The 23,476-nt window shown below is 46.1% G+C and overlaps 1 protein-coding gene and 1 pseudogene across 1 annotated transcript; one reads left to right on the top strand and one right to left on the bottom strand.

Annotated features, from left to right (window-relative positions):
* The first annotated feature begins 404 nt into the window (after positions 1–404).
* On the top strand, positions 405–4,699 carry LOC136487060 (exocyst complex component SEC15A-like). The gene is made up of 3 exons (XM_066484181.1): positions 405–553; positions 635–726; positions 1,978–4,699. The coding sequence occupies exon 3, from the start codon at positions 1,986–1,988 to the stop codon at positions 4,353–4,355; it is 2,370 nt and encodes a 789-aa protein (XP_066340278.1). The 5' UTR covers positions 405–553; positions 635–726; positions 1,978–1,985; the 3' UTR covers positions 4,356–4,699.
* Positions 4,700–4,784: 85 nt separating this feature from the next.
* On the bottom strand, positions 4,785–6,720 carry LOC136487052 (GABA transporter 1-like; annotated as a pseudogene).
* Positions 6,721–23,476: the final 16,756 nt, after the last annotated feature.

Here is a 23,476-nt window from a genome sequence, read left to right as displayed (position 1 = left end):
GGTCTCATGGAGGAAGACAATAATTTGGATGTGAGCTCTATCGTGGTCGGAAATTGCATACCACGATGCACATGCGTCAAATAAGACTTTGGTACTTAGAACAACAACTTCCTATTCTTTGAGAATGTATTGCAATTTAAAAAAATCCTAAAATTTTATTTTCACTTGTTGTTTATTGTTTTTAGAAATATTTTGAAGAAAACACTTTCGCTAAACCCTTTACGAAATGCTTTTTACAAAAAAAAACGTTTCAGTGTAGTGTCTTTATTAAGAAAACTTTTTCTAGGTCACACGACGGACGCAGGCCGGCAACATTGGACGTACCGGCGAGCAGCCTGGAACCCAAAAACCCATGGTCGCCTGCCTTTGTTTTCTCCAAACAAACACCACAGCCAAAGGCGCAAAGCAAAACCTCAGTGGAAGTGGAAGCCGCTAAAATCCAATCGGAACTGATGACACAGAGAAACGGACACCCCCTCTTCTAGCTTTTCTCTCTCTCTCTGCCGCCGTCCGCCGGCCTCGCGCACCCCGCCGGCGACGGAACCGATCCCAGGTACGGGCCGTCGCCCCTTTCATCATTCATTCCCCGCATCCTCTCTCAGCTCTCACACCACCCTATCCCGTTCCCTCGCAGGACGCCGCCGCCGGCTGTCAATCGTGCCCCACTCGACCCGGGGACTCCGTTCAGGTCCTCCCCCGAACTCGCACTGCTCTCCGTCGGTTCAGGTGAGGATCTCCCTTAATCCTTCTCCCTCTTCTCCTCCCGCCTCGTCCTCTACCTGTGTATGTGCGCGTGATGGGACGCGGGGGCGTTGTTGGGTGCGGGGCCCAGCAGCGGCGGACGAACTCCAGCGGTTGCTACCTGGGCGACCGCCGCCTTCGGATGGGCGTTCGGGGCCAAATCCGTAGCCTCAACCAGCCGATGGGAGCCCACTAGTATTTCCTGCCTGCCCTAGTAGCTGTGATCCTAGCACTCTGTTCCGTTCCGATTTCTGCACCGCGTGTTGACCACATCAGACAGAGAGAGAGGAGGGTGGAGCACCAAATCGATTTCCCCATCTTATTTTGGATCTGTTTTCCCATCTTATTTCGTGAAGCTACCTGTGTCAGTACAATGGGATGATATATTGATTTCCTATTTTTAGGACAGCCTTACCTGTCATCTCTGTTTACAAAGGCAGCGCCTAGCTCCATTTCTAGGCTCTTTTACGCATAGATATGTTTTGTGCTTAGGTCATCATGAAATTTTCCATTTTTAGGACAGCCTTACCTGTCATCTTTGTTTTAAAAGGCGGCGCCTAGCTCCATTTCTAGGCTCTTTCACGCATAGATATGTTTTGGGCTTATGTATTCATGAAATTAGGAAAATTTAGAGATCGGCAAAAATGAATCATGGTCATATTACTCATGGATGCATGATAACATCAATTTTTTTAACCTAATATGCTAAGTTTCCTTTATTTAGTATATATGGCATTTCTCTAACTGTCCACATAAAAGTATGAAAGCTTAGGCACGTCTAGTTCCTAGGCAGAGCCCAACTGCTTGCCTAGCACTTTTTTATACACTGCCTGTCATCAGTAGTGATGTGCCCTGATATAGTGCACTGTTGTGTATCTTCCATTGTGCAATGCTTCTGCAATGTAAGACTCCACTATGCAGTCACTCAGATTTGTATCTGCTCCGGGCTCCTTTTACCAGCATGACTCGTCTGGGGGAGCAAGTACTAAGTACGGGTAATGCAAATCTATTCAGAATTTTCCCGCCCCTCTCTCCCTCTCAAAAATGATGTGGTTTTCATGAATTGCCATTTCTCTCTCTCTCTCTCTCTCAAAAATGATGCGAATTTTCCCATTTCTCTCTGCTTGGGTGGTCTTCTATTCTATGCATTTGTGGCATCTAATAAACATTTTGAAATAGTCCAAGCATGTGTTACAATGTGCACCATCTCTTTTGATCTTTCCTTTTGTTTTGCAGTTAAAAACATGACTGCTCAGACAAAGAAGAGGGGCGCTACGGAAAATGGGGATGGTGGTGTTGGTTTGGGCCTTGCTGCCTTCATTGCAAACAATGAGGATGTGGGTCCCATAGTCCGGCATGCTTTTGAATCTGGGAAGCCTGAAACCCTCTTGCACAGCCTCCAGAACATCGTGAAGATGAAGGAGGTTGATATTGAAGAGATTTGTAGACTCCACCATGAGGAATTCATCCTTGCAATCGATGAGCTTCGTGGTGTCCTGGTTGATGCTGATGAGCTTAAGGGCACATTGTCTGATGAGAACCTGCGGTTGCAAGAAGTTGCTAGCGCCTTGCTACTGAAGCTTGATGAGCTTCTTGAGATCTATTCTGTAAACAGTAATGTTGGGGAAGCCCTAGCTACATTGAAGATTTGTCTGCAAGTTATCAGTCTCTGCAAGATATGCAACAGGGACATTGCTGAAGCAAAATTATTTTCTGCATTGAAAACATTGGAGTTGATTGAGAAGGACTACCTGCAAAATATTCCACTGAAGCTTCTGAAAAAGGTTATTCGTAAACAAGTTCCTATGGTAAAGCTGTACATTGAGAAGAAAGTTTGTAGTGAGTTTAATCAGTGGCTTGTGTATATCAGAAGGACTGCTAAGGAGATTGGGCAAGTCGCAATAGACCAGACATCTCTTACTCGTCAGAAAGATGAGGGAATGTGTGCCCGACAGAGGGAAGCAGAAGAATCTAGCCGTGTTGGGTTCGACGTGAATGCTGACACCTTGGATGTGGAGCACATGGCTGAGGAACCAATGCTGGAATTTGATCTTGCGCCAGTGTACAGAGCACACCATATCCACATAGGCCTTGGTCTTGGGGAGAAGTTTCGAGAATATTACTACAATAACAGGCTCATGCTACTCAATTTGGACTTGCAATTTTCTACGTCACAACCCTTTGTTGAGTCCTATCAACCTTTCCTTGCTCAGGTAGCTGGCTTTTTTATTATTGAGGACCGTGTCCTTCGAACTGCAGATGGGCTTCTATCTGAGGGCCAGGTTGATACAATGTTGGAAACAGCCATTTCTAAAGTTACTCTGATCTTAGAGGAACAGTTCTCCCGCATTGATGCTGCCAACCACCTCCTCCTCATAAAAGGATATGTCAGTCTTTTTGGTGCAACCCTGAAGAAATATGGATACCGATCCATGTCAGTTGTTGAAATTCTTGACAAAACTAGGGACAAGTATCTTGAACTTCTTCTTTCTGACTGCCGGAAGAAGCTCAACTATGCCTTTTCTAAGGACTCATATGAGAGGATGGTTATAAAGAAGGAAAATGAATATGACACAAATATAGCAGCATTCCAACTTGAACCTGTTGATGGAGTACCAAATTTGCCATATGTTGCTCCATTTTCCTCCTCAGTTCCCAATGCTTGTCGTATTGTGCGTTCTTTCATTGAGGAGTTGGTCAGCTACTTGTCACACAGTGGTAGCACAAACATCTATGATGTGGTGAAAAGTTACTTAGACAAGTTCTTGATTGAGACGTTGAATGATGGTTTTCTGAACCTGATACATGGTGGTTCCCTGGAATTTCCACAGGTGGTGCAGATTGCAGGAAATATTGCCATTCTTGAGCAGTCCTGTGATATGTTCCTTTGGCATGCTGCTAGACTTTGTGGTGTCCCTAGGTGCCTCCTTGAGAAGCCCCATTCTGGTTTGACTGCTAGAGCTGTGCTCAAAGCCTCCCAGAATGCAGCATACAATGGATTGATTACTTTGGTCAATTCCAAGATTGATGAGTATATGTTGCAGTTGACTAGCATCAATTGGACTCTGGAGGAAGCTCCAGAGCACGCAAATGACTACATGAACGAAGTTATTATCTATCTTCATGAGGGGGTATCTTCTGGGCAGCAGATTGTACCAAGAGATGCCTTATTCAAGGTTGTATCTGGTGCACTAAGCCACATCTCAGATTCTATAACAACGGTACTTCTTAGTGACCGGGTGAAAAGGTTCAACGCAAATGCTGTTGCTAGTATTGACATTGATCTGAAAGTGTTGGAGGGGTTTGCTGATGACACATACCGCATGACTGGGTTTTCGGACCTGAGAAAGGAAACAAGTTTCAGAGATTGTCTAGCCGAAATAAGGCAGCTAATAAATCTTCTTCTCAGCAACCAACCTGAAAGCTTCATGAATCCTGTAACCAGGAAGCAGAATTATGGAGCCTTAGACCATAAGAAGGTGGCAATAATTTGTGACAAGTTCAAGGATGCCCCAGACAGTTTATTTGGAAGCCTTTCAAGCCGAGCCACAGTGCAGAGCGCCCGGAAGAAATCCCTGGATGTTCTGAAGAGAAGGTTAAAGGATTTTAGCTGAGATTAGCTGTGCTACATCATTAAATAAGCTAGTACTCAGTTTTTAGGAAAACAATGGTTCAGCGCAAGTCTTACCATTTCAAACTTCTTTCCATCTTTATTCCCTTTTTAATCAACTTCCGTTTTGCCTTAGGGCGAAATCCTTGGATGTGCTGAAGAGAAGGTTAAAGGATTTTAGCTGAGATTAGCAGATGAGCTAGATCATTAAATAAGTTAGTACTCTGTTCAGGAAGACAATGGTTCGGTGTAAGTCTTAGCCATTTCAAATTTCTTTCCATCCTTGTTTATTCCCTTTTTAATCTGTTTCCATTTCGCGTTCGTTTTGGAGCCTAATGTAGACGTAGTGATCCGTATAGATGAAATATTCATCATTATTATGATCAGGACACTTTGTTGTTATGTGGCACAAGGTAACTTGGTGTCGCAATCATCACATATCATGGAAGAACTTATAGGTTTTGACATCGAGCGTGATCGATCTGTTTGCGCCGATGCATGCATCGATCTGATTGCGCTGATGCATGCAAGGGCACCTATGATCGAGAACAAGATTGCGACAGCAGCGCTGAGCATCTTCACAGCACACTGCAATCCTCTGGGTTATCAGGCATCGTCCTGGTCTTGAGAAGTGCCAATGCAGGCAGCACGAAGTCCAAAGGGGTGAACCCAACTGCTCCGCAGACTGATACAAAGTCCCCAAAGAAGGGCATTGCAGCGGAGACGAGCGTAATCACGGCCATGTATGCAGACGTGTATGTCAGCCGGCACAGGCAGGGTCTGCAGCTCATGTTCTTCTTCGCCTGAAGCCTCTCTTCGAAGTGCGCAAACGTAGTCCGGCAGTATATCTTGGCGAAAGAAGTACTTGGTTATGCCACCAAATTAATTCAAGATGGGAACAGCACGTGTTTGGTTTACCTGGAAGCAACCTGCTATCTGAATGACTGCAAACGGGTTTGCCATTACAGTTGCCCATCTTGGAGCTGTCAGGGAGGACAGGATGTAGGGCTGGACCTGAGAGCCAAATGCCCAGTAGCCACTGAATGCGAGGGTCCAGTAGGACACGACGATGATCGTGTACGCTGAAGAGACGCCTTTGTACATGTTTGCCCTCACCAGTTCTCGCACGGTGCTCTGGATTTCAGATTTTCAGTCCAGAGTCTTGAGAATGGCAGGTTACGACATACATGGACCTCATTATATGTGAACATCAGATCAGATGGGCACCTGAATTTCTGGCAGCATGGCGTCGCCAAAGGAGAAGGCTATTGTGCCCAATGCGTTGAAACCTCTGAAGATCTAGTCGCCAAAGGAGAAGGCTATTGTGCCCAATGCGTTGAAACCTCTGAAGATCTTAGTTGCGGTGCTTCCTTGTAGACTGTAACTGATTCCCTTTCTTTGGATCCGATATCCTGCATGAATTAACTCAGTAACCATATTCATCAGTGACAATTCCACCCCCATCTTGTTCTGCAGACAAAAAGAGAGAGAGAGAGAGAGCTAATACTATGTTATATTACCGAATACCTGTCATATATTGTGACACCAATGGTTGTCCCCGCAAATCCAACGGTGCTGGCAGTGCAGATAGCATTGACCCACCGGAACGAATGGATGTCAGGGAGCTGGGAAAGGAGCAGCTCCAATGCACCGAAGACAAGGATGAACTGCTGCAGCGTTGAGGCTGCTGCCGACTGTGATCTGGATTGCAATGTTGTTGCCTATAGATGCCACCTGCTGGAAGAACGAGACATACCAGTAGCCCCAAGGACCTGAACAAATTAAAAAGCACAGTTGAAGTAACTTTTCAGTTGCAAGTACTGCTAACAGTGTTACTCTATACTGAAATGGAATTATTTTTTTTTAATTAAGCAGTACAATGTAGACACTCACAACGCACGCAAACGAAAAATCAAAACTATGTACAATAATCAGTCTCTTTTCAGAAAGTTTCTGCTGTTAGAATGCTACTGTCAGGTATAAATAAAGAGAGAAGTTTATTTGCTGTGGCAAATAATGCCATTACTGACCAAAGATGCTGTCTGCCAGGAGCCGGTAGTTGGTGTGTTTCTCCCCATTCCACCGCCATAGAGAGGCCACAACCAAGCTCGAACACCATGTAACTAGTGTCCCAATAACCAAGCTGCAGACACCAAGAGGCCAGCCAAGGGAGGCAACAGTAAAGGGCAAGGGGCGTAGGCTGCCGGCGTGGCGATCGTCGTCGCCACGTGGAAGGCCGCTTGCCGCCACGTGCCTCTCCCAGTCTGCTCCACGTCGGCCTCCGCCTGATCCTCCTGTGCGCCGCCGGCTCTCGCCGGTGACGGCGACATGTGTGAGTGTGAAGCTGCTGCTCTCTTCACCTAGCTCTAGCTTCAGGCAGATGAGACGAGCACGTGGTGCACCAGAGGGCAGACCGGCAGAGATGTCAGCTGTTGGTGGTGGATACTTAAGTGAGACAGAGATCTCGAAAGGGACGCACAGGGAAAATGGCGCACCGGTTTGCCTTCTTATGTTGACTACAGAGTACAGAGCCGAGAGAAAGATGTCCGTCCTCTGATGTTGATGTTGACAGCAGGGAAACTGGATACAGCCTGTAATGACGTCGGACGGACTCTCCTTATATGGAAGTAGTATCTCACTGACATTCAGGGCCACAGGTCAGCCTACCATAAGTGGCATATCGTCGATCTATCCAGTTTTGTGTTGTGTGAGCTTAAAGCGATATTAAGGTCACGAGTACATGAAATGAGTTTGACGTCATATATGATTACGTGATGATTTGAAACAGAGGGTTTAGTTTATATGTAAGTTTAAAGAGTTTAGTCGAGGCAGAATATGCCTTTGAAATAAGGAAGAAAAACAACTCCATAATCAGAACAAGCTTTGTTGCAGTTACGAAGCTAAAGTGATTTGAAGAGGGATGCACTTGTCCTTGTTCTTGTCAGGATATAGTCATAGAGATATGTGTTATGTGTTATAGAGGATGCAATCAAACTCGCTATTTTTATATTTTTATGGTGCATTTACACCTCTACACACAACGTATCTTGACTTCATCCCCGCTTTGCTGTGCAGTAATACTTAGTTGAGGGCATCCGGATGAACGGACGGACCGACCCCGTGTGCGTGATACCCAAGAACAAAAGAGAGGGGACGTGTAGTTACAGTCAGGTGGGTCCGCACCCGTCCTTTCTGTGGGGCAGCGCATGGGAGCGTGTGTGACCACTCGTTCGGGATACATGTGACGCGTGGGGAACCATGCATGCACATGAGCAGAGAGAGAGAGAGAGAGAGAGAGAGGCTCCCTGCTGCGTCCGCTGCTAGCTGGACCAGGCCAGGCCGCTAGCCGCACGCACCCAGGGCCCCAGGCCTCCCTATCGCTCCTGCCCTATGCTGCCTAGCGCCTAGGCCTGCTGTTGCTTGTCATCTTGCTCTTTTCTCTCTCTATGTTGTCTGCGCCTAAGCCAAGCTGCCCCTGCCGCATGCTGCTTGCAATGTTGCTGCTTTGGTCTACCAGATTAACCAGTTGCAGGGCCGGCCAGGCCGCTTGCCTGTTTGTGAGAGGAGCATGGGCCCACATCTGCATGCGCCGTTTGCTGCTTCCATGACAGTTGACCATTGGCAGCTGAGTGCGGGCCCAAGTTTTTCCGCCACTCCATAGCATGAAGCTCTGTATGTTTCATGCATTTCAGATGTATGTGTTCATTTGGATGTTGCATGTGTTTCATCTAGATGTTGTATTTGTAGCATTGACTATACACGTATGTTGCAAGTGTATGTTTCAAATGTTTTATCTGTTTCAGACGTATGTTGCAAGTGTTTTATCTATATGTTTCAAATGTTGCAATGGCTATACACGTATGTTGCAAGTGTTTTATCTATATGTTTCAAATGTTTCATCTGTTTCAAACGTACGTTGCAAGTGTTTTATCTGGATGTTGCATATATTACAGTGGCCATACACATATGTTGTAACCTTATGTTTCAAATGTTTCACTTGTTTCAGACGTATGTTACAGCAAGTGCTTCATGTTGCAAGTGTTTTCATTAGTAGACATAGTATGTTTCATGTGTTTTAGATGTATGTTTCATATGTTTCTTCTGAATGTTGCATGTGGTCCCTATCTGCATGCACGCCCACGGGCACACAGCACAGAAGCGAAGCGAGGGGCGTAGCAGCATGGGGGGTAGGGCGTGGTGGGTGGTCCCCACCTGCTTGCACCGGCACGCAGCACAGAATGAAGCGAAACGCGCAACAACATGCAGGTACGGGCTTGCGTGTGTACGTGCAGCACCATGTTGGGCCGAGCGGGCAGGTGCATAGTTGCAGCCGCATGCGGGACAAGTGAGGCAGGAGGCGACAGATGCAGCATGCAGTCAGACTCATCAAGCATGTGGGGTGGGCGCTGCAGCACTATGTGGGGGCGGGCAAGCAGGCGCACAGTTGCAGCCCCATCGGGACAAGCGAGGCAGGCGACGATAGATGCAGCGTACGGTCAGACTCATCTGGTATACGGGGTGAGCAATAGACGGGGCATGCACGTTCGGATGGGGCTAGCCATGCCCTTCTTGTGTGGTTCCAAAGCGCTCTAGCAGTTTGTCCGAGTTGTGGAATAGGGTGGTAAACATTCGTCAACTGGATCGATCCGAGAACCTGAGACACGTGTCAACGGACATGTCTAAAAAAACATTCATCAACTGGACTAGTGACCGGCGCCCATTCAGCTTGTGATTACCTTTCGAGGAAAAAAAACACAAATATGGACCGGTGAATGTTTTTTCCCCTAGATAGATATAGGGGTTAAATATGGCAGGAGTAAACAGTAAAGGTGCGACCGAATTTCTAATTTAATTACACCTCGATGGTAACTAGTACTCCAGTAGAAATAACGAAGGGACAAGGCCACACCAAATGACTAAACAATTAATAAAGACCAAAATGATTGTCGGTGCAGAAAGTGGCCAACACATAAATATTTATAGTTTTATCGTACGTTGTGATCGGATGTGGTCTAGCACTCAATGACACAGGGTTTATACTGGTTCAGGCAACGTGTTCTACGTCCAGTTTGAGTCGATCGGTGTGAAAGGATCTAACAATGCCTAGAAGGAAGGGGGGTGGGTGAATAGACGTATCCAAAAAATAACTGCAAATGCTAAGTTCAATTTTGTCAGTCAATGTCGGAAGTCCCGGCGTTTGGGTCGGAACTCCCGACGTCGTCAGAAGTTCCGGCACAAACGTCAGCAGTCCTGACGCCTACATAAACTACAAAAGCAGTGCTAAATTTAACTTTACGGATAAATAATCTTACAACCCCACTTCCTAGTGGTTTGGTGAAGATGTTAGGTCACTCCTTTGACGCTGTAATGCCCCCAAACCATAGAGAGTCCAAACCCTAAAATGAAGTTTGAGAGAGAAAGAGACAAACAAATACAATTAATCTCTAGCAATCACAACAACAAGCACACGGGACACAAGGATTTATCCCGAGGTTCGGCAACCCTACAAAGGAGCTCCTACGTCCTCGTTGTTGAGGTGACCACCAAGGTCGGAGTCTCTTTCCACCTCCTTGCCTCTCTCAAAGCGACCACAAAGGTCACTTGAGCTTTCCACTAAGAAATCAAAGGGTAATACAAACTTATCAAGGCTCTTCCACAAGATGGAAGCTTTTAGGCAACAGCCTAGCTGGCTAGGGGCAAAGCCCCAAGAGTAATAGATGCAAAATCAATCGGCTTGACGAAGAAATCAAGTGCTCAAGCTTGCCAAAGTGATTCTCTCACTTAATCCACTCTCCTTTCACTCAAAACCCTAAGGGAATCGAATATTGAAGCAAAGGAGGGAGGAGAGGGGTGCCTTTCTTGCTTGGGGGCTGTTGGGACGAAGTTAGGTCAGCTGTGAATGAGTCTGTAACGGTTAGAAGTGAAGAGAGGGGTATTTATACTCTTAGCAGAAATCTAACCGTTCAGATCTACGTTGGAAGTTCCGACGTAGATCTCAGGACTTCTGACGTTAACATAAAGCACTGTTCACACAGGGTCAGAAGTCCGCGCGTGCAAGTCAATGTCGGAACTCTTGACAAACGTCGGGACTTCCAACGGTCGGAGCTTCCGACGTACGTCGAGACTTTCAACGTGCGCAATCAGTCAACTAGTGAAGCTCCAGGTGTCGGGACTCCTAACAAGGTCCGAGACTTCCGACGGGTGCAGACAGCCAGCCAGTAGAACCACAGTTGTCGGGACTCCCGACTTGGGTCGGGACTTCCGACTGTCGGGAGTTCCGACTCACGTCGGGACTTCCGACGTCCGTAGTCACCGCACAGGCTAAGTGACTGGGAGTCAGAACTTTCGGCATGAGTCGTGACTTCTGACGGTCGGGAGTTTTGGCTTACGTTAGGACTTTCGACACCGACAGTCACAGAAAAATAATCTACGTGCTCGTGGAGTGCTAGAGTGTCTCTCTTTTGATTTAATTTTTTATATGCTTGAGCACTCTATCTTCCTCAGACCAACTAAGTTTGCATCTCTCTTTATAGTGCGGCGGATCCTAAACTCAAAAACAAAAATAAAACATTTGGAGAGCGTTTTGAGTTCGTCCGCCTTTACAACTTCAAGAATTGAGGGATACCATTTCATCTTTATCAACTCTTTGAATCTTTCATGGAACTAATAGCTACGACATATCTCATTAAGATCATATTAGTCCCTAATTTGGATGTCATCAATACACCAAAACCCACATAGGGGGCAAATGCACTTTCAATCCCCCCCTTTTTGGTAATTGATGACAACCAACTTAGGCTTTTATAAGAATAAAATATTTTAAAGCTTTTGAACCCCAAAATTTATGAAGAGCTCCCCCCTTGATGTATGCATGAATTTGAATTTCAATTAAAATCAACTATACATGATTTGCATACATCAAGACAAAAGCTCCCCCTAAATTTTGCAATCCATGGGGTGCAATAAGTGTGTGTGAACAAATAGATATCCATGAAAAGAAATGCAATATGACATGTTATTTCACACAACAAGTAAAAAAATATGATGGCCAAGATTTCAAAGTAAAAAACTTGAAGCAACACATGGCCATCCAAAAACATCCACCATCACAAGTAGAGACAAGCACAAGCTAATAAAATAGATAGAAAACCATTACTTGTCCTACAATCATTCATCATAAACACATATAAATAGATGTCCATCACAAGCTAGCCACCACATGACTTAGTGCATACAAGCTAAAAGTTTTAAAGTCTCAAAAGTAAATAACCAACTAACTTATTACAAGATGAATCACAAAGCCTAACACTCTCCCTTTGTCAACAAGTGCCAAAAGGGGTAGGCCGCATGAAAAACCAACTACTCATCCTCATAGTCATCATCGTCATCTTGGTCACCGTCCTCACCACCATCGTCGTCTTCGCCATCATCCTCCTCAATGTATTCCTCATCTTCTTCTGTCGCCTTGCCCTTGCCATGAGGGCGAGAAGTCGCATCATCTTCGTATGCTGCACAAGCCTCATCATATAAAGCCAACGGATCATGGGAAGGCACAAACGGTGGCGGAGGAGAAGACACAATCCCTGCATGCTGTTCCAACCAGTAGAGCCTCTCTTGCATATCGTGCTCACATTGAGTACTAGCACAACACTATCCAAACATGTATGTCATGAGGAACTTGAATTTGCTTGGCTTCTTACCCGAGGAGGAGGAAGAGAGGGGCTCAGCACTAGAAGAGCGAGCAGCAGCAGCAGGTGGTGAAGCACCATAGTGAGAGTGAGAGCCCGAAACACCTTTCCCTTTTGCTTTGGCTACAGCACCTTTCTCCCTTAGTTCTCTTACAGCAGAGATGGATGTCTTGTTGGAAATCTTTAGGAGATTGTGCTGAGTGTCTATGGGGAACTGAATGCCGGACACTTGCTCAATGACATGCATAATGTATGGTGCATAGGGAAGATGCTTCACTAGATCCTCAGTAGCATCATGTATTTTGTTCCAAATGTATTTGCTGATGGAAAATTTCTGAAACTCATCTCCAAATCGCTGAAGCACCTTCTGAGAATCATCATGAAGGACGGTGGAGTCACCTCGCTTCGGATACAAGATCTATCTCAGAATGTTATTAAGGACATAGTAATAGGGCTTTCAGATATACTGTCTGTCCATCAGCATGTATGTCCATCAAGGTACATGTGTTGGTACTCCTCCAAAGCTATGTTGTCATACTCAAGTCAACTCAGGTGCAGTGCGGTCGGTATGACTCAAACCAAGAAGGCAAGAGAAAGTGATGAAGTCCACCTTATAATGCTTGCCTTCAGTGGTCCAATGAATAAAGTCAATAGCATCGGTAGGGTCTCTCTCATGATGATAGGAAGCATAAAACTGATAGATGAGCTCATTGTTCCAATGCTTCCTAAACTCCAAGCAAGTACGACAGCCCCATTGAGTGTATATCACTGAACCATCTGCTCTAGCTCAGGCTCCTTGTACTTACTAAGAGAGTATGCATCAATGCACTTCATTTGAAGGATCGGTGGCTCCCTCTTCTTCAAAAACTTCAGATATAGAATGGAATCATAGAAGTCATAATGGAATGGGTGCCAAAAATGATACTCAAGCCATAGATCCTTCTCATCCTCATCATAAAGGATCCTTCCCCTCATGGACTTGATGTCCTTAACCCGGTGATAATAGTCCACTAGTAGAGGAGTCCAACCACCAGTAGGATTAGGAGCCATGGCGGGCTCCCGCATGATCAGCGAAACTCTTAGGAAGGGAATGACCTGAGAGACGAAGCCCGAGCCACGAGTTAGGGTGCGAGTCGATGGAGCAGCAATGGTGTGGCTGGCATGCTCAAGAGCTTCTTCTTCAGCATCAACAATCAGAACATCCCCAACAAAGGCTGGAGCAGGAGGAGGAGTGGCAGCCGATGATCCTTGATCATCATGGCGATGGGCATGGGAACCACCAGCAGCAGCACGGGGACCTCCAGCACTAGCACGGGGATATGCCGCTTTAGTGTGGGCAGACGGCTTAGGGATAGCGGCACGATCTTGGTTCTTCTTAGATCTCTTCTCCTTATGATGCGAGGGACTGCCACCGTCCATGATTACGAAGAACATGAAGTGGAACTAAGAAACAATACAACAAGACATGGACGAACATCTAGAATTAAAGAAACATGAATGGAGTGGTCACCCTAGGGTCGGGAGTCCTAGCCGTAGTCGGGACTTTCGGTGCACATGGTGACCATCCCATTCAAGGGGCTTCAAATCGCGACACACATTCATACAAGGAGGTCAGAGGAGTAGAAAGGGAGAAAGAATACAGGCAAAGCGCAAGGTACATTGACACTAGGGTTAGGGCGCCACGGTAGTTCCTTGAATCGAGGAAAGAGGAGATGGAGAAAGATGAAATTGTAGTCCATGAACAAATCGATGATCCCTGGCACCACCATGAATAGAATCCCCACCACACCACTGAGCCGACGAAGGAGATCGAAGCACGGGCGGTGGTTGAAAGAGCCGGTAGGACTCCTGGTAGCACAACTGGAAGGGAGGGTAGCCGAAACCTCTGGCAGGCCGGAGCCATGGACAGGGCACGACGGCACAAGGAGCGAGGAAGGGTAGGGGCGGCGCGTGGAAGGGCTAGGGAGGTGTGAGGAGAGGGATGGCGATAGGAGTGCGGGGATGGAGAGAGTAACCGCAGTAAAAGGGACTGGGCCAATTATAAACGAGTAAGTGAAACGACGCAACATGGTGAAAAACTCAGATCTACGTTGGGACTCCCAGCGTATGTCGGGACTTTCGGCGGTCGAGAGTTCCGGCACGAGCCGTGACTTCTGGCCATCAGGAGTTTCGACCTACGTCGGGACTCCCAACATAGGGAAACTGAAAACACCTCAACCTGCACTCACTCTACCATGTGGGGCAAAAATATGATGGACACTAACATTTTCACAAGTGACTAGATTTCATTCAACCAGCACAAAGCAATAGTCACTCATGAAAATTATAAAATAGATTTTGAAAGTGTCACATAATGTTTTCTTAATTCTTTTCTCCTAACTAGATCAAACAAAATGTGTGTGCAAGGGATCAAGCCACGTTACGAGAATCAATGATATTTAGTTCACTCCTCAAAGCACAAAATCTTGACTCATCTAGGGGCTTTGTGAAGATATTGGCTAATTGCTTTTCGATGCTCACATAGTGAATGGCGATATCTCCTTTGGCTTTGTGGTCTCTCAAAAAATGATGCTGGATGTCTATGTGCTTTGTTTCGAGAGTGTTTTACAGGGTTGTTTGCCAACTTAATGGCACTCTCGTTGTCACACAAAAGTGGAATCTTGGTTAACTCACATCCAAAGTCCTTTAAGGTTTGCTTCATCCAAAGTAGTTGGGCACAACAAGCGTCGGCCGCCACATACTCGGCCTCGGCAGGTGGACAAAGCAACAGGAATTTTGCTTCTTAGAGCTCCAAGACACCAAGGATCGACCAATAAATTGGCAAGTCCCGGATAGTACTCTTTCGGGTTACTTTGCAACCGGCATAATTCCGAATCAGAATAGCCAAGTAACTCAAAAGTGGAGCCCTTAGGATACCACAAGCCAAGATTAGGAGTGTGCACTAAATACCAAAAAATTCTCTTAACAACCATTAAATGACATTCTTTCGGATTAGCTTGAAATCTTGCACACATGCACACGCTAAGCATAATATCGGGCCTAGATGCACAAAGGTAAAGAAGTGATCCAATCATGGAGCGATATACCTTTTGATCGACATCCTTTCCTCCTTGATCAAGATCAAGATGTCCATTGGTTGGCATGGGTGTCTTGATGGGCTTGGCCTTGTCCAAGTTAAACTTGTTCAACATGTTCTTAGGTGTACTTGGTTTGACTTATGAACGTGCCATCCTTGAGTTGCTTGATTTGAAATCTAAGGAAGAATTTCAACTCTCCCATCATGGACATCTCAAACCTATTTGTCATAATCCTACTAAATTCCTCACAAAAAGCCACATTAGTACTACCAAATATTATGTCATCGACATATATTTGGCAAACAAAGATATCATTATTGACTTTGCGAGTAAACAAAGTAGCATCGGCCTTTCCTATCTCAAAACCTTGTTTGAGTAGGAAATCCTTCAAACAATCATACCAAGCTCTAGGGGCTTGTTTGAGCCCATAGAGCTGCCTTGTCGAGCTTGTAGACGTGGTTTGGATACTTGGGGTCTTCAATGCCCGGTGGTTGCTCTATATACATCAACTCAGGATAGGGGGCCATTGAGAAATGCACTCTTCACGTCCATTTGATATAGCTTGAAAGTCATGATGGGCGGCATAGGCAAGTATAATATGAATTGATTCTAGCCTAGCCACCGGTGCATAGGTCTCCCAAAATCCTAGCCTTCAATTTGAGTGAATCCTTGAGCCACCAAGCTTGCCTTGTTCCTTGTTACCACTGCCATGCTCATCTTGCTTGTTGCAGAAGACCCACTTGGTTCCAATCACATTTTGCTTGGGCCATTCCACCAAGGACCAGACTTTATTCCGAGTGAAGTTGTTCAACTCCTCTTGCATGGCTATCATCCAATCTGGATCATCAAGTGCCTCTTCCACCCTATGAGGTTCCAAAGGAGAAACAAATGAGTAATATTCACAAAAACTTGCTAAATGGAACATGTAGTTACCCCTCATCGAATGCTCCCCAATATGTTATCAACAGGATGATCCCGTTGAATGGATTGATGCACTCTAGGATGTGGCACTTGAGTTGATCTTTGGATAGGGCCATCATCATCATCATCATCATGGTCATGATCGATTGGAGGATCACAATCATGAGCTTGTGGAGGGTTAACTTCACTTCTTTCTTCATTGTTGAGTTGAGGTTGAGCTTGCTCATTGTTGACATCATCTTCATGAGAATGACCTTGTGCTTCATTTGATCTCCCATCTTGATTATTTCTTGTTGTAGGAAGCTTCACCATGTTCATTGGATGAAACATGATGAATGGTTGGATCAAGATCATCATGCACAACATGGTCTTCATCTTCGTCTTTGATGGACTTTACTTCACCAATGGCAAGCTTCTTGATTGCTTTGTGTGTAGCTTCTTCATTACCTACAATCTCAACATTGACTTGCTCTTTTTGAGAGCCGTCGGTTTCATCAAAAGTCACGTCTACCGCGATTTCAATCAAACCGGTGGTTTTATTGAAAACACGATATCCATGTTTGTTAGTACCATAACCAAGCATGAAACCTTCATCAACCTTTGGTGCAAACTTAGAGCTTTTGGATTTCTTGTTAAGTATGAAACACTTGGATCCAAAAACTCTAAAGTAGTGCACCTTAGGCTTTTTACCAGTTAGAAGTTCGTAGGTGGTCTTTTCTCTTTTCTTGTGAAGATATAAGTGGTTGATGGCATGGCATACCATGTTGACCACTTCTGCTCAATAGTTGGTTGGAGTCTTGTACTCATCCAACATTGCTCTTGCGGCTTCTATGAGCGTTTGGTTCTTCCTCTCCACAACACCATTTTGTTGTGGAGTGTATGGAACCTAAAAACTCATGCTTGATTCCTTCTTCATCAAGAAACTCTTCAATGTTGGTGTTCTTGAACTCCGTCCCATTGTCACTTCTAACTCTCTTGATTTTGACATCAAACTCATTTTGGGCTCTTCTTGCAAACTTCTTGAAGATACCTTGGACTTTACTCTTTTCACGCAAAAAGAATACCCAAGTGAAACAAGAATAATCATCAACAATTACATAACCATATTTGTTACCACCAATGCTTATATAAGCGATAGGTCCTAAATATGTCCATGTGAAGCAACTCTAATGGCCTTTCGGTTGTCACAACATTCTTGACAGGATGTTTAGCTCCAACTTGTTTTCCCTCTTGGCATGCGCTACAAATCCTATCTTTCTCAAAAGAAACATTTGTTGGTCCAAGGATGTGTTCGTCTTTTTGAAGTTTGGCCAAGTTTCTCATCCCAACATGAGCAAGTCGGCGATGCCATAACCAACCCATGCTAGATTTTACCATTAAACAAGTCTCAGGATTTACTCTATTTGATGTGAAATCAACTAGATAGAGTTTCCCTTTTAAATGACTCGTAAAATGCAATAGAGGAATCCTCCCTTCTATAGACTTCCACACCCTTATCCGTAAAGAGACAATTGTAACCCATCTCACAAAGTTGTGAGACAGACAACAAATTGTATCTCAATGAATTTATAAGTAAAACATTTGAAATATAATTATCATTTGATATAGCAATTTTAGCCCAAACCGAGGACTTCTCCTTTTCCATTGTCACCAAACACAATATTTCCACTTTGATCATGACTTGGTTGGAATGATGTGAACATGTCCTTCTCTCCGATCATATGATTGGTGCATCCACTATCCAACACCCAACTTGTTCCACTAGAGGAATATTCCTACAAAGACAAATTAAGCTTTTGTTTTAGGTATCCAAAAAGATTTGGGTCCTAGGGGGTTAGTCACATAAAACTTGGGCACCCAAACAGTCCTCATAATTTCCTTTCTCTTTTGGGCACCAACATACTTGACCACAATCTTGCCATCCTTGCCCCAACAACACATATGGTCACTAGCATAGCACCGTGGAAGTGGTGCTTGTGGCTTGGGGGGCCTTGTATTGCTTTGTCTTGATTGTCTTGTTACTTGTAGGTTGGATCTTTGGAATGTATACCTTGTTGTTAGCCTTGCATATAAGCTCATCAAGAGCAACGCCCTTGTTGAACTTCACACAAGGCACACCTTTGATCATGTTTCTTCCATTGGCCTTTCCATCATACCTATTGTAGCCAATGCCTTCCATGATTGATGGGTGCCTTTATGACTTGTGTATAGTCTTGTTGGATTGCTCTTGACACTTGCACCCATTCTTCAAGATCATCTTCAACCTATGAATCTCCTTGTCTTTCTTCTCTAACTCAACAAGGTTAGTTGTATACGCATTCACATCAATTTTATAGCATCTTTTACAACCATTACTAGTGGAGACATTAGAGTCTTCGATTGCCTTAGGAGAAGTTGAAGTGCTAGCCCAAAGAGTACTATAGTTTAGCTCAAGATTTTGGTATTGTCTTCCAAGCTTGTGAGGCTTTCTTGAGCTATACTCTTCTCATTCTTGAGGCTAGCTACTTGATCATTAACCAAGGAATGTTCCTTAGTCAATTTCCCAATTGAGTCATTGGCTAAAGACAATTCAATGGTTAACTTCTCAACCTTCATCTTTTCCTCGGCGATAGATGCTTCAAGAACAAGTTTTTTCTCTCTCTCTTGAGTGATTATATCTCCTTGCATCCCTAAGTATCTATCCCTCTTCTCTAATTTCTTCATTAGTGTTTTTATTTTAGTGAAGGCCTTTTTACCAAATTTCTTTATCATAGTTGCTTCAATTTCTTCTATGTTATCATCACAACTATCATACTCATCACTAGAGGGATCGGGTGTAGTATGTAGCTTCTCCCCTTTTGCCATGAGACAAGTTGGGGTGTAGTAGTCATTGTCAATGAGGTTGGAGAAGAGCTTCGGTGGTGAAGATAGGATGGGGAAGAGTTTTGGTGGTGAAGTTGAGTCGGGGAAGATCATGGTTGGTGAAGAAGAGTGATTGTCGATGAAATATGGTTGGCAGTCTACCTAGGGGTATGCCCAAGGTAGTAGATTGTCAGCAGACAGATGCGTAAGCTACAAACAAGACGGTGATGCAAGACAGACATGAGGTTTTATCTAGGTTCGGCCGCCAAGAAGGCGTAATACCTACGTCCTGTGTCTGATTTGTATTGCTGTATGTCAATGAGAGATGTTTTTTAGAGGGGTCCCCTGCCCGCCTTATATAGTCCGAGGGGCAGGGTTATAGATCTGGAAACTAATCCTAGCTAGTTATAATTGCCATATGTGACCGGATAAGGATTCCTATTCTAACCGACCAGGATCTTACCTGTTCGCCAAATCTGCCTTGACTCCTTGCGCAGGGCTCTGAACAGGTTGGCCGGGCCACACGTCGTCTTTTGGTGGACCGGACTCACCGATCTGGGCCGGCCCAAGCTTAGCCGTAAGGGTATAGGGGTTAATACCCCCACAGCTAGTCCCCGAGCACCATGTATTATGCTGCGACACGCCATTTTAACCTTCTCCGACAAGTAAGGCTTGAGTCCTTGACATCCCTGACCACCGTTGTCGTCGGAGAAGTAGGTTGTCCGAAGAATGTATGGTGCTCTTAAGAAAAAAAGAAAAAGATTTCCGTCCTAGGAAGTGTGCCCACTTGTATTTCTGAACAGAAATGTAAGTGCGTCTTGAAGCATAGCGCCCTTGATCATCAGAGGCGTAGGAGTCAAAAAACAAACACATTCATCGCAAGGTGAAGTGTGCCCACTTAGTCCCCGAGCCTGGTAGTAGCTAACATAGGCACGTGGTGCCAGGGTCTAAAAAGAATTCCCAGTTAAGTTGAGAACCCAAGTGTCGTACAAGCAATACGAGATGCACCGGCAGGTGCATCGTACCGATGTAGTCCCCGAGCTTGCTGGAAGGCGAAGTATGAGCCTTGTAGCAAGGTCTAAATAAATGTCTCTCAACTATATGTGAGTACAAATCACATGTAGTCGAGGAAAGCAATCTCCGAGCAGTGGTCGGGACAGTCCTCGAGCACGGCAGTGGTCTGGGCGGTTCCCGAGCACGGCAGTGGTCTGGGCGGTCCCCGAGCACAACAGTGGTCTAGGCAGTCCCCGAGCACGACAGTGGTCTGGTCCATCATTGGGCACAAGACATGCAGCGAAAGGAAAAAGAACGCCACTTGTATTATTATTTGGTGTATTTATTTATCTCCTTACTCTGTCAAGTCCAAACTGCCACGTCTGGTAAAAAAAGCAGACGGATATAACACGTCACTCCGCCTTATTGCTCTTTCTGGCAAACAGTCGCTTGGCACCTGTATGGAGGTGCGTCAGTGTGGGCCCTCTCACACTATCATCGAAGAGGCGCGTACACTGGTAACGAAGGGGCGTGTTTATTGGCATAGATCTCGAGGTTGTGAAAACAACCGTCTGCGCCGCGTGCGCACGTCTCCCAAGAATCTCGGGTGGATGAAACGACGGAGCTCTTGGTTATTTATAATATAGAACTGGTAAGTTACTTTTTACCAATCCCCATTGTCATTCGCCGCCGCAACCTTCTTCTTCCTCTTGCCGAACCCTATTCCTCCGAAAATCATCACCAATCCCCCCGCCACCGCATCCACCCCCTTAGTAAGGACAGATTAATGGCGAAGAGAGACGCCCATAAGAAAGGCGGAGTCATGGCGAAGGAGTGGTGGAAGTCAAGGAGCAATGAGCAGACCATCGAAGACCTCGTCGCCATGGGAGTGCTCCACAACAAGGCACTCGCGGGATGGTGTGCGCCGGAAGGAGAAAGCTTCCCCGATCCACAACCAGGTGAGATTGTGGTTTTCGAGGATTTCTTCAAACGGGGTTTTGGGGTTCCAGTGCACCCTTTCCTTCAGGGTCTCTGCTTGTATTACAAGATTGGGTTTTGCAATCTGCATCCCAACTCGATTCTTCTTGTCTCCACCTTCATCCATCTCTGCGGAAGAAAGGGAGCGGCGGCTCGAAGATAGCCAGAGGCGTCTACCTCAATCTGCGTGACGGTATGAAAGCCCAGTACTTGCACTGCCCCTGGAACACCTCACTGGACGAATGGTACAAGAAGTGGTTCTACATTCGCGAAGAGCCGAACACAATCACCCTGTGCAACATGGGGTTGATTCCGGAGAAGAAGAACAGCTGGTCGGAGAAGCCCAAGCACTTGGAGCAGATCGCAGAACTGCTCGGGATAATCCCGTGGGGAAAACTGGATGGTCCAAGTGTGGTCGAGAACTTCATTAGCTAAAGGATCTAGCCCTACCAGAAGAGGGTACATCCTGGCTTCGAGTACCAGGGGAGCACAGATCCAATGAGGACTAGGAAAGAGGCGCTCGACAAGATAGAAGTCAAGGCTAGGATTGGGGAGCTATTCAACCTAGCCGATCCCAATTATGTCAGGTTAAACGACATCAAGCACACCTTCAAGCTGGCTCGACCTCCCCCAAAGGTAAATGATGCTTCCTTGTACCTGTAGAATCATGTTGTAACAAGAAATTGACTGCTATCTCCTTTATGTTTCCCAAAGTAATGGTCATGACCGGGCAGCAGTGTTCGTGTCTCCGCCCCCCTTGTGTGGATTAGCTGCAAGTTGCCAGCCCAGCCACCCAGACCAGTGCTAGGACCGAAGACATCCACTGGGCGGCACTTGAGGTTGTGGAGGATGCATCGGCCAGAGCTGCTGGCAAGCGGCCGGCTGCTAATAAACATCGCCAGGCCATCTTCCCCCTTTCAGACGACAAAACAGAGGATGCGGACATCTTCTGACTCGTCCCTCGAAAGAGGAGGAGACAAATGGGGTCGACAAAGTAGGGTGGCTCCTCTGTGCTAGTAGTGATCGCATCACCGACCACTGCAACACAGAGGACAAGCGGGGGAAGTGTCGAGCACCAAACCCCGGTGCCAGTACCGGTCATGGAAAAAGACCCGGTGGAACCCGCCGAGCACGTGGAACAGGCGCGATCGAAGAGACGCTCCTTCGCCACATCATTCCGTGCTTCCAAGCTGTAAGTATCTATAACTTTGATGTAAGCTTATAATTTGTATTGAATACTATTGTCTTATGAACTTTTCCCTGGTATATCAGGTCGGCGTCCACCGAAAATCCCGACCAGCTAGCCGGGTGTGGCATGGCTTCGCCAGTACTGGTGGAAAGAACTGCTCAGCAGCCGGTTGTGGAGGAACCTATAGAAGAAATTCCACCGAAACCTCAGCAGACGAGCGGCCATACGTCAGTCCCTGAGCAGCTGGTCGAGAAGACAACCGAGCAAAGTACAAGTGCTCCGAGCACTAACCCTGCTGGAGCAGGTACCTTGGCGCCAAGGGAACCAGACCAAGCTAAGGAGCAGCAACCGGAGTTGGCACAGAGCACGCTAGCTGATGCTACGGCTCGTGGGAAGGCCATAGTGGTCACAGAGACTGCAGACTCTAGACCAGCGCCGCCCCCTGAACAAGAGGCCGAAGAGGACGAAGTAGAAGAAATCCTGGGCCGTCCCCAAGATAAATGACAACATGTATATGTTTTGCGCTGGCGGAACGACGAGTGGGTTATGCACGAAGAAATCCCAAAGGTCGAAGAGACCCTAAAAGTTGAACGGGCGGCAAAGCGTCTGGTGATAGAAGTCCAGGTATGTTTGGCTTGACCACTTGACCCTGTTATGTAGTCGATCTGTCTGACTTAGCTTGTTTATATGCAGGACTTGATGAAGACCGCGAAGTACCGAAAGAGGTGCTTCGACCAGATTGAGGGAATCACGGCGAACAATAGAGAACTGGCGGCCGAGGTGGAACGCTTGTGCCGCCAACTTGAAGCTACCGACCAGGAGAGGACAGAGCAAGAGGCACAGAACCAGAACCTGGTCGGCCAGCTCAATAACAAAGAGCGGGAAACAACAAGTAAGTTGTCATTTTATCACAACAAGTATATGACACGTGTTGTTGCGTTGTTGGTAGTGACAGCTGTAATGCAGGCTTAGAAGCTGAAGTAACCTGCCTCCAAGAGGAGAAAAGCCATGTGACCGTAGAGTGTGGTCGTCTGAAGGAGGACAACGAGAAACTGGCATGCAACCAGTCTCAACTCTAGGACCACACCACCAAAATGAAGGAGGAACTGAAAAGTAAGTATTCTAGACCACCTTTCTCATTCTGTTGCCCACCTTGTCTTGTCGTGCCATTACATTTGATGTCTTGTACGGTGTGCAGTTTTAAAAGTCAATGCTAAGAGGCATCTAGAAGCCGTGATCAAAGAGCGTGACGACTGGAAAGCACGATGCCTCGAGGCCACTGAGGATCGGGACACATGGAAGAACCGGTGCCAGGAAGTGGCAACTGGCATTTTGCCCGTCCTCGACCTTATCGACCCGGCGCTCACAGAGGAAGAGCCAAGGACGTCCTAGCTCAGACTGGTCGAGAGATGCAGACAAGCATGGGGATGGTTCCAAG

This window comes from Miscanthus floridulus, chromosome 1, assembly GCF_019320115.1.
Source record: "Miscanthus floridulus cultivar M001 chromosome 1, ASM1932011v1, whole genome shotgun sequence".
Taxonomy (NCBI): Eukaryota; Viridiplantae; Streptophyta; class Magnoliopsida; order Poales; family Poaceae; genus Miscanthus; species Miscanthus floridulus.
The sequence above is the reverse complement of the archived record's forward strand: the minus strand, read 5'-3'. Positions and strand labels throughout refer to the sequence as shown.